The sequence below is a fragment of the Salmo salar genome, chromosome ssa08 (genome assembly GCF_905237065.1).
Source record: "Salmo salar chromosome ssa08, Ssal_v3.1, whole genome shotgun sequence".
Classification (NCBI taxonomy): domain Eukaryota; kingdom Metazoa; phylum Chordata; class Actinopteri; order Salmoniformes; family Salmonidae; genus Salmo; species Salmo salar.
In genome coordinates this window covers 14,244,466-14,256,933 of record NC_059449.1, presented here as the reverse complement: position 1 = coordinate 14,256,933, position 12,468 = coordinate 14,244,466, and the positions used below count along the sequence as shown (strand labels likewise).

Sequence of the window (12,468 nt, the reverse complement as noted above, 5' to 3'; positions counted from 1 at the left end):
GAAACTGCAGCGGAGAGGGACGGGTGACGAGTACTTCTCGTGTGTGTGTGTTTGTGCACTGTGAACACAGTTCATCTCCTTAGACCCCTCGTTAGAAGAACGGTCTCGACAGACACCAGATGTTTCTTTAGCAACCGAGGGTGGAGAGGGAAAGAGAGAGTGAGGGAGGGAGGGAGAGAGAGCGAGGGAATAAGAGAGAGAGAGAGAGAGAGAGAGAGAGAGAGAGATGGTGCAGACAGGCTTGACCACTAAAAGACAGATACAGCTGGTCTTCCACTGTTGTGAGAGGGGCTATTGCTGTGTGAAATCATATCATACGACACAATTTATCAAAATAAAGTATTGGCCAGTGACGTCTTAGTCTGATCGTTTTTCATCTTGTGGGATTGTACAGTGCTAACCTATACGGAAACAGCTTGGTGGGGGAGAGTACAGAGTAACACTTAAAAAGCCATTTATCCACCTTATACAAATTAGCAGCACATTAGCAATGTTCTCAACGTGTGTGCTAAGCTCATTGAAAGATAACAACGTGTGAGTTAGCCGTGTTGGGACAATTAATAAATAGCTGATGGTTTTGTTTAATTGTTTAATGAAGTGTTAGACTAACAAGCAGACTCCAGGGGGGGTTAAGTCTGGAAGGAAGGGTCTTGGTTGGTCGGAATTATCAGACAAGAGAGGTAGGTCTTAGAAGTAGAAATGTTTGAGGAGTGTCCAAGACTGTGTTTCACTCTCTCTCCCTCTCCTCAATGTTTGAGGAGTGTCCAAGACTGTGTTCCAGTCTCTCTCCCTCTCCTCAATGTTTGAGGAATGTCCAAGACTGTGTTCCACTCTCTCTCCCTCTCCTCAATGTTTGAGGAGTGTCCAAGACTGTGTTCCACTCTCTCTCCCTCTCCTCAGTGTTTGCAACACAGAAATAAAACCACTTAAGTGTGTCTCTCCCTCTGTGTCCGCTCCCTACATTGATAGTTACCGTTTTGGTGTTAAAACTGGTGTTACGGTGCGTTTATATTGGGAAGACACGGGGCGACCAAGTACCATCGCTTATATGTGAATTAGAGTTCGGAGCAGTCTTCAGGTGCCCCTATGGGTCCTGGTCAAAAGTAGTGCACTATGTAGGGAATAGGGTGTCATTAGGGATGTGTATTGTGTTCCTCACTGACCTTGAGTCCGGTCTGCACCAGCTTGTGGATGTCCAGGAAAGGCTCTTTCAGCAGCTCCATGTTATGGGTCAGCACCCGGACGAAGCCCTCCTTCTCCAGGACAAAGAGGCGCTGGGATCCGTCCCCACAGTGCACCACGGCTACTGGCTGCCTCAGCCCGCTCAACACCACCTGGGCACAGTAGCAGTTGTGCTTGTGCTTCCTGGGCGGCCGGAGGAGGAACGAAAGGTCAAGGGTCACCGATGGATAATCCCGTTGAGAGGGAAGGAAGTAGGGAGATGGAGAGAAGGAGAAAGAGAGAAGGAGAAAAAGCAAGAGAGAGAGTGAGCGTGAGAGACAGATAGAGAGAGCGAGAGAGAAAGCATGAGAGAGAGAGAGAGAGAGACAGATAGAGAGAGAGAAGGAGAAAGAGACAGAGAGAGAGCGAGCATGAGAGACAGATAGTGAGAGAGACAGATAGAGCGAGAGAGAGAGAGAGAAAGAGAGGAAAAACAGAAAATACCCCCCACAATAAACATACACTGATTGAGTTGACTTGACAGTAAATTAATACCAGTGATTTACAAAGTAAGAGTGAAGCAATAGCATGACACGATGGGAAGGGTTGAGTAAGAGTTTAGACACTTCCATAGGCAGTGACTTTGATTCATGTGCATTGGGCACACATACATACATATCACTCCACGGGTGAATTTAGTGGAGCAATGCTTAAATGGGGGATGAGGGGTCTCCAGCTGTGCAACAAGTGTTGCGTAAAACCACAGTACACATTTGATGTGGGAAACAGAACATTCAAACTCCATTATACAACATCGCGACAGCTAGCTAACACATGAAGGCGGTGACGCTGATCCTCGCTCCTCACACACTTGTTTCAAGACATTCCCAATCGCCGGGCGGAATTTGCCATTGAGAGCCTGAGTGAAGGATGGATATTCATTGGAGGAAAAAGGGTGTCAGTTCAGTTATCTCGCCTCGTCAGTTTCCTGTCTGCTGCTATGCTGTCATCGTGACGCATGTGTCAAGTTCATACACACAGCAGATGTGCGCCCTCTCTCTCTAGCTCTCTCTTTCGCTCCCTGGCTCTCTCTCTCTCTCCCTCACTCTGGCTCTCTCTCTATCTCTCTCTCTGCCTCTCTCTCTCTCTCTCTCTCCCTCCTTAGCTCTCGCTCTCTCTCTCTCTCTCTCTCTGCCTCTCTCTCTCCCTCCCTAGCTCTCGCTCTCTCTATCTCTCTCTCTGCCTCTCTCTCTCCCTTCCTGGCTCTCTCTCTCTCTATCTCTCTCTCTGCCTCTCTCTCTCCCTCAGGCCAGTTTTGAAGTGGGAGGTCTGATTAAGACTTACGATGTTAGATGACATCGGTGGTTAAAACCTGGCCCTCTCTCCTTGCTCATCATCTCTTGGCCGGCCCCAGGCGGAAGATGAGAAGGGGAGTCAGCTCAACAAGACTCCCTTTAGATGAGCGGCTGCCAACAGAAGCTCTATATCTCTCCTCAGCCATCCCGGCCATCCATCCTAGAGTTCAGTGCAATTACAATTACAGTGCTCTTTAGCATAGCAAGGGGTCATTACTAGAAACGACTAGAGTAGAACACCATCAACCCCAGGAATGCAGACAGCACTTAGCTAGACATCATAGACAGACAGCATCAGCATAGTTTCTCTGGTCTGGTCTGGTCTATTCCGGCTCGAGATAGCAGGACGGTCAGTTGGTCACATGTCCAGCAGCAGCGCTCTCAGCTCGCGTCAGAGGGGCTAGAACGAGTTATGCATCCCAAATGGCACCCTATTCCCTATACGGTGTACTACTTTTCACCAGGGCCCATAGGACTAGTGCACTAGGGAATAGGGTGCCATTTGGGACGGAGACGGGGAGCTCAGAGGCTCTCTCTCCACCGGAGCAGACAAAAAAAAAGGTGAAAGTTTGTCTATGACGTACAGCCACTAGCTAGAAGGGAGGGAGGGTTGGCCTGCAGGGTAAGCATTTCCATTGTGTGGCCAAAGCCTGGCCCAATGCACCCTGAACAAACGGCAGGCTTTGGTGATGACTGGGGAGATGGGTGACGGGTAAAAAGAGGGGGGGGGTCATCCAGGCTTGGCATTGGCGTGTCTCCCATGGTTCAGAGTGTGGAGATGCCACGATACACACTATGGCCTCTCTTTCCTCAACTCACTGAAGGCGACCTTTTTGCATGGTTAACTCAATATTTAAAAAGCATACCTTAAATGCACTCTTCCTAACATACACAAGTAAAAGAGATTTTGAAAGTGAAACATTACAAACCTGTTGATGTCTTCGACTTTCTCATCTCCCAAGTAGTTGGAGTCCTGTCCCCGTGTTTGCTTTCGGTGGAAATCTGGGAAGCACAGGCCTCCGTCCCTCCGTCCGTAGTATTGACAGAACTCATCCACATCGGCTTGGAACAGCTCTGAAAAACACCATGGACACAGACAACGGCCCGCAGGCAGAGAAAGACGATTCAAGTCAAGTGACATCACACCTCGTTCAAACCATGATGCAACATCATCCAACTTACCAGCGAGCTGAAGCTAAATCCCCTCCTAGTTAGTCTCCCTTAATTCATGTTTACCCAGCTTTAGTTCCTTAAGTTTTCAGACAGTTGTTTTTGAGAGTTGTGCTGAATGAGCCAAACCAAATCCTGGCTAGGCCTGGGCTGAACAAGTGAAGAAACGCTTGGCCAGACAGGCCAACTGAGTTAGATCCGAGCAGAATGTGAGGAATATGCTGTTCAGACTGTTCCTCAGGTCTTCAACTCTGCAGCAGTGCACCACTGAGGCCCCATCCATCTTTAACTTTATTCTTTGACCCCTGTTGCTATGGCTGTTTGACCCCTGTTGCTATGCCTCGCAGCTCTACCTCACCTGGGTGACTGCTGTGGATACCTAATAGCTTTCCAGATATTTGGAATATTAAGTATAACATAGGCTGAAATTCTCATACAATTAAAGCACTGTTAGGGGCCAGTGCCAAATGGCACCCTATTCCCTTTATAGTGCACTACTTTTGACCAGTGCCTATTTGGGCCACAGCCTAGATGCTTTCGCCCTCCTCAGCCCAGAGGCAGGCATATGGGCACAGCATGTGAAATGTGAGAAACTCTAATTCAAAACTGACCATGTTTAATTAACAGCCCAGTCTTCCAAACACTAACTTTGCACATTTTTAGGAGGGATAGAAATATTCTGTCTGCCTCAAAACCCAAATCAAGAAATTATGTTCCCAAATGTTGATTGATTGTGTTCCACTGCTTACTTGTGCTTTGGGGAAGTTCAAAGCAAAAATGTCCCCATCACACGGCTATTTCCCAAGACCACCTTGTTTTCTCTTGGAGCGGCTAGTTGTACTAGAGCTAAAGTTGGTTCAACACCAGGGTCTGGGGCACAAAGTAATCTGGGAATATATCCTCATTAGACACAGCAGCCCCAACCCCGCCTGATTGACCACCTTCAGAGACCCACAGTCACAACATTATTCCAAGATTCTAGGAACCCCCCCCCCCCTTTCTTATTGTGCTAGCAGGGCAAACCACTAACAGGGTGAAAAGAACGCAAGCAAGCAGCGTATCTTAAAACCTGCGCGTGACCTAAAAACAACCGTGCCAATATTGTTTCCCTTAACACAACCCTCAGAGGGGCGGAGGAGGAGAGCAAACACAGCAGTGATAAAAACACAAACAGGACTGTCTCTCCCCTCTTTCATCTCGCTCTCCGGACCCCACACATCCCTCCCTCCCTCCATCCTGGCCCCTCCACACCGACCACAAGGCTGACCACACTACCACTGGAGGTGATAGGATATCCCACTAAACATCTAAATACAACACGGAGATCAAACACACACTCAGAACACACACACACACACACACAAACACTCCCAGGCATATGCCACCCACCTACTTTGTGCCTGCAGTTATCTTAACCATGCTGGTCCCAGGACCTCAGATGCAGAGGGGAGAGACAGAGTGGGGGATGGAGGGAGGGGAGGGGGGTGGGGGACCTCTAGGTTAAAGTGAGACTCAGGCCATAAATGTCTTTATGGAGAAATGAGGGCTAAGTACACAGCCTAATGGGGAGCTGGAGAGGGAGTTTCACGGGAGCAGGAGGACATTTAAAGGCACAGTAAAGGCTACCGTTCAGGTTTAATACTGTTGGTCAGCACTTTGCATGTGTTGATGCAGAGTACAGTTCTGGAAGGGTTCTGAATTTCATCTTTAGTGATGTATACTGTACATGAGCCCAAAAAACTAATGTTTATCAGTGCTTTATATTTTAGATTTAATTAAACATGTTCTTAAGAGGCAATAGTGATTACTACAAATGCAAATTTAAGTTGAACAGAAAACCAACAAACTGTAAAAACAGAAAAATACATAAGGACACAAATCCAGAAAGGGACTCTTAAATCCATAGGAGGAGAAACCTCTGTCTGTATCCAGAATGATATGTACTTAGAGGGCCATCTAATTTTAGACAATTTATGGTTAACTACTTCCATAAACATGTGGCACCGAGCACTGCATTCTCTCTCCCTCTCTCTCTCTCCCTCCACAATATGTACCAGTTTTATTGTACTGGCCTGGGGGGAAAAAGAGAGAGAGGGAGAGAGAGAGAGAAAGAAAGAAAGAAAGAAAGAAAGAAAGAAAGAAAGAAAGAAAGAGAGGGAGAGAGAAAAAGCGAGAGAAAGAGAGACAGAGAGAGAAAGAAAGAGCGAGAGAGAAAGAGAGAGATAGAGGGGGGAAAAACCTCTGTCCACATCCCAGGCAGTGAGCTAGCGCTATAGTTCTACTTCCATCTGGTTGTCTTCCAAGACAACCTGGGTGGCCACCCAAAGTACTTGACATCTTGATGCACTTCAGCAGCTTTACATATACACAACCTTTGTAGAAAAATAAATGTGTCATTCGTCACCACATATGCTGATCTGCGTAGAGGGGGAGAAAGGGAGGGAAGGATTGATGGGGGGGGGGGTGACTGACTCCTTCTCTGGCTCAAGCTCCTGGTATGAAGCTCTGGGTTTAACTCTAAGCTTTCACTGCTGTCTGTCAGCTCACTGGCTGCTGTCTCTCTCTCTCTCCATCTCTCTCGTACCACCATCTCTCTCTGTCCATCTCTCTCGTACCACCCTCTCTCTCTGTCCATCTCTCTCTATCCCTCTCTCTCTCTGCCGAATACAACAGGTGAAATGCTTACTTACAAGCCCTTAACCAGCAATGCAGTTTTGAGAAAAATAAGAGTTAAGAAAAATATTTACTCAATTAACTAAAGTAAAAAATGAAAGAGCAACAATAAAATAACAATAGCGAGGCTATACACAGGGGGTACCGGTACCGAGTCAATGTGCGGGGGTACAGGTTAGTTGAGGTAATTGAGGTAATATGTACATGGGGGAGGGGGGGTTGATGTTGATAGTGCTGGTGGTGGTGTAGAGCCACCACATGTGTGGTTGAAACTGTTCTCTGTTCAGCAAATCGCGAGCAGATTGAATCTGCCGTGGCGACACAGATAGGAAGAAGAATTGGCTGGGGGCAAGCAGCGGCCGTTTGATCACAAGGAATGTGCACTTCACTGGGAGGCACGGCAGACAGGTAACAGCCCTTCAAAGGCCCTACTTCTGAGGACGGGGAGCTTTCAGGGAGGGCGGCCTATCAAGCAGGTCTCCTATCATCTCACAATACCATCCTATCCAGGAGGAAACGGCGCGTCATGTCATCTCTATGTCATCTCCTCGCTTATTCCACATCGGGAGGAGACTCCCTCCAGGGCTGGTGTTGCCTTGCCTACGCGTACGGGGGAACAGTTCGAGGGCCGAGGCGAGGCCCGGGTCCAGCGAGGCAGCTCTGATTGTGTTTACGTTCCATCGAATTTATCACCAAGGAAAACAAACTGATGGTGTGAGTGGCGTTTTTTAAACAGGTCGTAGTTTGTGTGTGTCTGAGGCTGTGTGTGAGGAGCTCCCTTGGTGGCGCGAGGTGTCAGAGCCGGTCATGTCTAGACCGTAGCCAGGGTGCTTACAGCTTACACATCCCCAAACAGCACACAGCACCGTCAGCCCCCTGACGTCAGCCAGGGCAGCTCAGGAGGGCTTGCCAAAGAAGGACGGGGCGAGGGAAGGAAAGGGTCATAAAATCAATCATTTTCAGCTCTGGCAGATTGTAGAGGCTTTGTTTAGGGCGTGTGGTTACGTGTGTGTGTGTGTGTGTGTGTGTGTGTGTGTGTGTGTGTGTGTGTGTGTGTGTGTGTGTGTGTGTGTGTGTGTGTGTGTGTGTGTGTGTGTGTGTGTGTGTGTGTGTGTGTGTGTCTGTGTGTGTGTGTGTGTGTGCGCGCATGTGTGTACACAATTTATGTCTAAATTCAATAGATTGAGGAAGAGTTTGAGTAAATGTGAGTAAAGAAAAGTAATGTTCCTTAAAACACATCTACAACCAGTCCAAGTGGGACTAAAAATACTGACAATGCTGCCACACTCAGAAATCTATAAAAAATCCACAAACATTTACACATTTGTACAACTCGGCTAGCGCAAGAAAATAAATCCTGTCCACTTGGTGCAATAAAACAACGTCTTGTACTGGGTTGGTTTAACCTGCAGCAGTCTGAGGGACAAGAGAAAGAGAGAGAGAGAGAGAGAGAGAGAGAGAGAGAGAGAGAGAGAGAGAGAGAGAGAGAGACCTGATTGCCCGGTCTAAAGTGTATAGTCAGACTAATTAACAAAGTGCTAGGCTGATGGCTGCAGTAGGCAACGTCTGCCAGCCAGGGTGGGTAGACTGAGACGAGGCTCTCCCAGTGTATGGGGGCGTGAGGCAGGCAGGCTCTACCACCAAGTGGAGGTGAGGTCAGATGAGGTAAGCCTACATAAATAAATATTCCTTCTTGAGTCCTTACGCTCCACTGCGTCTTGCATAAGTAAAACCAAGCTACCTATATTTTCAACACTGTTTGCTGACTTTGAATTAGGGGACCTTGAGGAGACCTGCTCAGAAATGTAATATTGCCTTATTCAGACATTAGGCTGTATGTAGTGTGTCATGAAGTCAGTAAGAGAGAGAGAGAGAGTGAGTGAGATTGAGGGAGGGAGGGAGAGAGTGAGTGAGAATGAGAGAGAGTGTGTGAGAGAGAGAGAGCGAGAGAGAGAGAGAGAGATTTGTGTTCATATGTGTGCCTCACTCCGCCTATACAGTGCAAGCACTGACTGAGGTAGTGATGGCACTATCATCATCCTTCTTGGTTACCTGGTATATCTTAGTGGTAGGTGTAGTAGAATGGTTACCTGGTATATCTTAGTGGTAGGTGTAGTAGAATGGTTACCTGGTATATCTTAGTGGTAGGTGTAGTAGAATGGTTACCTGGTATATCTTAGTGGTAGGTGTAGTAGAATGGTTCCCTGGTATATCTTAGTGGTAGGTGTAGTAGAATGGTTACCTGGTATATCTTAGTGGTAGGTGTAGTAGAATGGTTACCTGGTATATCTTAGTGGTAGGTGTAGTAGAATGGTTACCTGGTATGTGTCCGCGGCAGGTATAGTAGAACTCTCGACAGTAGTCCTGGCAGAGGCGTGGCAGGTGGGGCTCCCTGAGGGGGACCTTGTCCGACTCGGGGGAGTGGAACAGCACTTGGGCGTTGGGCGAACAGTGTGCACACTTAATCTCCTCCAGGAGACGGCTGCACTCCGTGTTATTGGTGGAGAAGATCTAGGGGGAGGGACCACACGCAACAAGAAACAATGACTGATTAAAATACGGACTTAGTGAGCATTCATGTTTTACACCTCAACATGGCTTGTAATTTGCTGGCATGTCAGCGATATTGTATACTTAAGCAATAAGGCCGGGGGGTGCTGTATATGGCCAATATACCACGGCTAAGGGCTGTTCTTATGCACGAACCAACGCAGAGTGCTTGGATACAGCCCTTCGCCGTGGAATACTGGCCATATACCACAAACCCCTGAGGTGCGTTATTGCTATTATAAACTGGTTACCAACTTAATCAGACGAGTAAAAATAAATATTTTGTCATACGCGTGGTATACACTCTGATATTTTTATTTTTATTTATTTCACCTTTATTTAACCAGGTGGGCAAGTTGAGAACAAGTTCTCATTTACAATTGCGACCTGGCCAAGATAAAGCAAAGCAGTTCGACACATACAACAACACAGAGTTACACATGGAGTAAAACAAACATACAGTCAATAATACAGTAGAAAAATAAGTCTATATACAATGTGAGCAAATGAGGTGAGATAAGGGAGGTAAAGGCAAAAAAGGCCATGGTGGCAAAGTAAATACAATATAGCAAGTAAAACACTGGAATGGTAGATTTGTAGTGGAAGAAAGTGCAAAGTAGAAATAGAAATAATGGGGTGCAAAGGAGCAAAATAAATAAATAAATAAATACAGTAGGGGAAGAGGTAGTTGTTTAGGCTAAATTATAGATGGGCTATGTACAGGTGCAGAGATCTGTGAGCTGCTCTGACAGCTGGTGCTTAAAGCTAGTGAGGGAGATGTGTTTCCAGTTTCAGAGATTTTTGTAGTTTGTTCCAGTCATTGGCAGCAGAGAACTGGAAGGAGAGACGACCAAAGGAGGAATTGGCTTTGGGGGTGATCAGAGAGATATACCTGCTGGAGCGCGTGCTACAGGTGGGTGCTGCTATGGTGACCAGTGAGCTGAGATATGGGGGGACTTTACCTAGCAGGGTCTTGTAGATGACCTGGAGCCAGTGGGTTTGGTGACGAGTATGTAGCGAGGGCCAGCCAACAAGAGCGTACAGGTCGCAGTGGTGGGTAGTATATGGGGCTTTGGTGACAAAACGGATGGCTCTGTGATAGACTGCATCCAGTTTATTGAGTAGGGTATCGGAGGCTATTTTGTAAATGACATCGCCGAAGTCGAGGATCGGTAGGATGGTCAGTTTTACGAGGGTATGTTTGGCAGCATGAGTGAAGGATGCTTTGTTGCGAAATAGGAAGCCAATTCTAGATTTAACTTTGGATTGGAGATGTTTGATGTGAGTCTGGAAGGAGAGTTTACAGTCTAACCAGACACCTAGGTATTTGTAGTTGTCCACATATTCTAAGTCAGAACCGTCCAGAGTAGTGATGCTGGACGGGCGTGCAGGTGCGGGCAGCAATTGGTTGAAGAGCATGCATTTAGTTTTACTTGTATTTAAGAGCAGTTGGAGGCCACAGAAGGAGAGTTGTATGGCATTGAAGATCGTCTGGAGGGTTGTTAACACAGTGTCCAAAGAAGGGCCAGAAGTATACAGAAAGGTATCGTTTGCGTAGAGGTGGATCAGAGACTCACCAGCAGCAAGAGCGACATCATTGATGTATACAGAGAAAAGAGTTGGCCCAAGAATTGAACCCTGTGGCACCCCCATAGAGACTGCCAGAGGCCCGGAAAACAGGCCATCCGATTTGACACATTGAACTCTATCAGAGAAGTATATACCACGGTTTTCAGCCAATCAGCATTCAGGGCTCGAACCACCCAGTTTATAATAAACATTATTGTAAGACATTAGCATGGAGATGATATAACCTAACTTTAATTATCCACCGCTGCAGCTTTATTGATGGTACACTGAAAAAATATTCTCCAGAGAAACTAAGCCCACACCAAAATTAGACTTGATTACCTTTTAATGTCACTTTTTAAACCCAGAATACGCGGCACTTTCTGAGAAAAAGATTCTCTCCCTCACGACTTGTTTACCTAAGTGTACAAACAGTTAAGTTCAAATTACATTTCATATGTCAGGGCGGCTGGGGCCAAAATGGATGGAGCCGAATTAGAGGGTTTGAAGCGTTACTTAGGTCGCTAAACAAAAGTAAACAAGAGATTTAGACCCCAGAAATTAGCAGGGATTATTTACGTAGCAAATTAGGTGTAATAAAACACAACGTAATCTGTCCTGCATCCAGACATGTGTGCTGCTTAGGCAGCAGGCAGGCTGGTAGTGCTTTGCACTGTGTGAGGTCCGTCCGTGTGTAAACACCAATTTAGAGATAGACAGGCACATCATTCCCGCACTGGTATCAACAAATTAGCAGTCTGTCCTAGTCAATTAGGCCTACAGACCTGGGTCCAACATATGGACACCTCCCCCTCTCTCTCTTTAACTCACTCTCTCTCTCTCGCTCTCTCTCTCTCAGTTCAACAATAACCGGACTAGGTCTGGAAGAGAAAGCTGTTTCTTAACGATAAAGCCACCCTGCGGTCGTGTTCGAGACCGTTTTGTGACCACAGGCCCTTTGGTTGTTTTATAGCCCCTCAGGACCACGACTAGAGATGGCCAAAGAATGTTTGTTCTACTCCTCTTACCGGGACAGTGTAAAACACGGGTGATTAGGACTTGCCAGAAGCACACACAGAGGTTGATAAACCCGGCTATAAACAAGCAATAAATATATTCATATACTCATACTAATACCATACTAATAAAGAGTGCAGAGCAGCTAAAAGCCGTTAGCCTTTAGAAGTGTTGACATGTCAGCATTAGGCAGGGTAGGCTTAGACGGGGCTAAAACCTGGTTGTCCATGTTTGTGTGTTTTACTTACTCTCGGTCTCTGTAACTGTAGTGGTCAGGTGTGGCTCAGTTGGTAAGAGATTGACGCCAACAACGGCAGGGACGTGGGTTTAATCCCTGCAGTATACAGATACTAAAACGTGCGCACTCACTGTATTTTAAGTCATTTTGGATAACAGTGTCTGCTAAGTGGTACAGTATATGTTACTATACTATTACTACTACTAACCCATCCAAATCCATGTGAGTACTACCGCCGTGGGCATTCCTAACCACCCGCCTTCCTGCTCTAAATTGCCCATTGATTCGGCGTGCCATGGGCTGGCACAGTCCATGGAGAGGAGCATTTGTGGGCTCTCAGCCATACCCTGTGCCCATATGTTGCTGGGATGGGCTCCAATGTTGCCATCACCACAAACCAGAACAAGAGGACCTTTGTTTGTTGTGTTTAGCAGCAAAATTTCACCACTGACTCGCTACTCAAAAGCAGAGAAAGAGAAATTCTCAGTCAGTAGGCTCGATCCCGGTCTGTACAAGCGCTATTATAGCATTACTGGGGGAACAGAAATGCAAGGGACACACGTCTCCGAAGGTAAACAACCGACCCACACACACGCACAACATCCATCTGTGTGACATACCTTGGCATGTGGGGGGAAATGTGTCGTAACACATCAATAACACAAGGTTGCCAGTTCACATGGACAGCCCAAATGCAAAATGCATTTCCATAAGCTCCTTTATGCTGGTCGTTGT

The 12,468-nt window shown here is 46.8% G+C and overlaps 1 protein-coding gene across 1 annotated transcript in view; it reads right to left on the bottom strand.

Moving 5' to 3' along the window:
• The window catches only part of LOC106610218 (hedgehog-interacting protein), a 44,805-nt gene that overhangs the window by 30,172 nt on the left and 2,165 nt on the right, over positions 1–12,468 (bottom strand). Inside the window, exons 2-4 of the mRNA XM_045722765.1 lie at positions 8,678–8,870; positions 3,446–3,590; positions 1,164–1,365 (exon numbers count right to left, since the gene is read on the bottom strand). Coding sequence (XP_045578721.1) covers positions 1,164–1,365; positions 3,446–3,590; positions 8,678–8,870 — 540 coding nt within the window. The remainder of the gene's footprint in view (positions 1–1,163; positions 1,366–3,445; positions 3,591–8,677; positions 8,871–12,468) is intronic.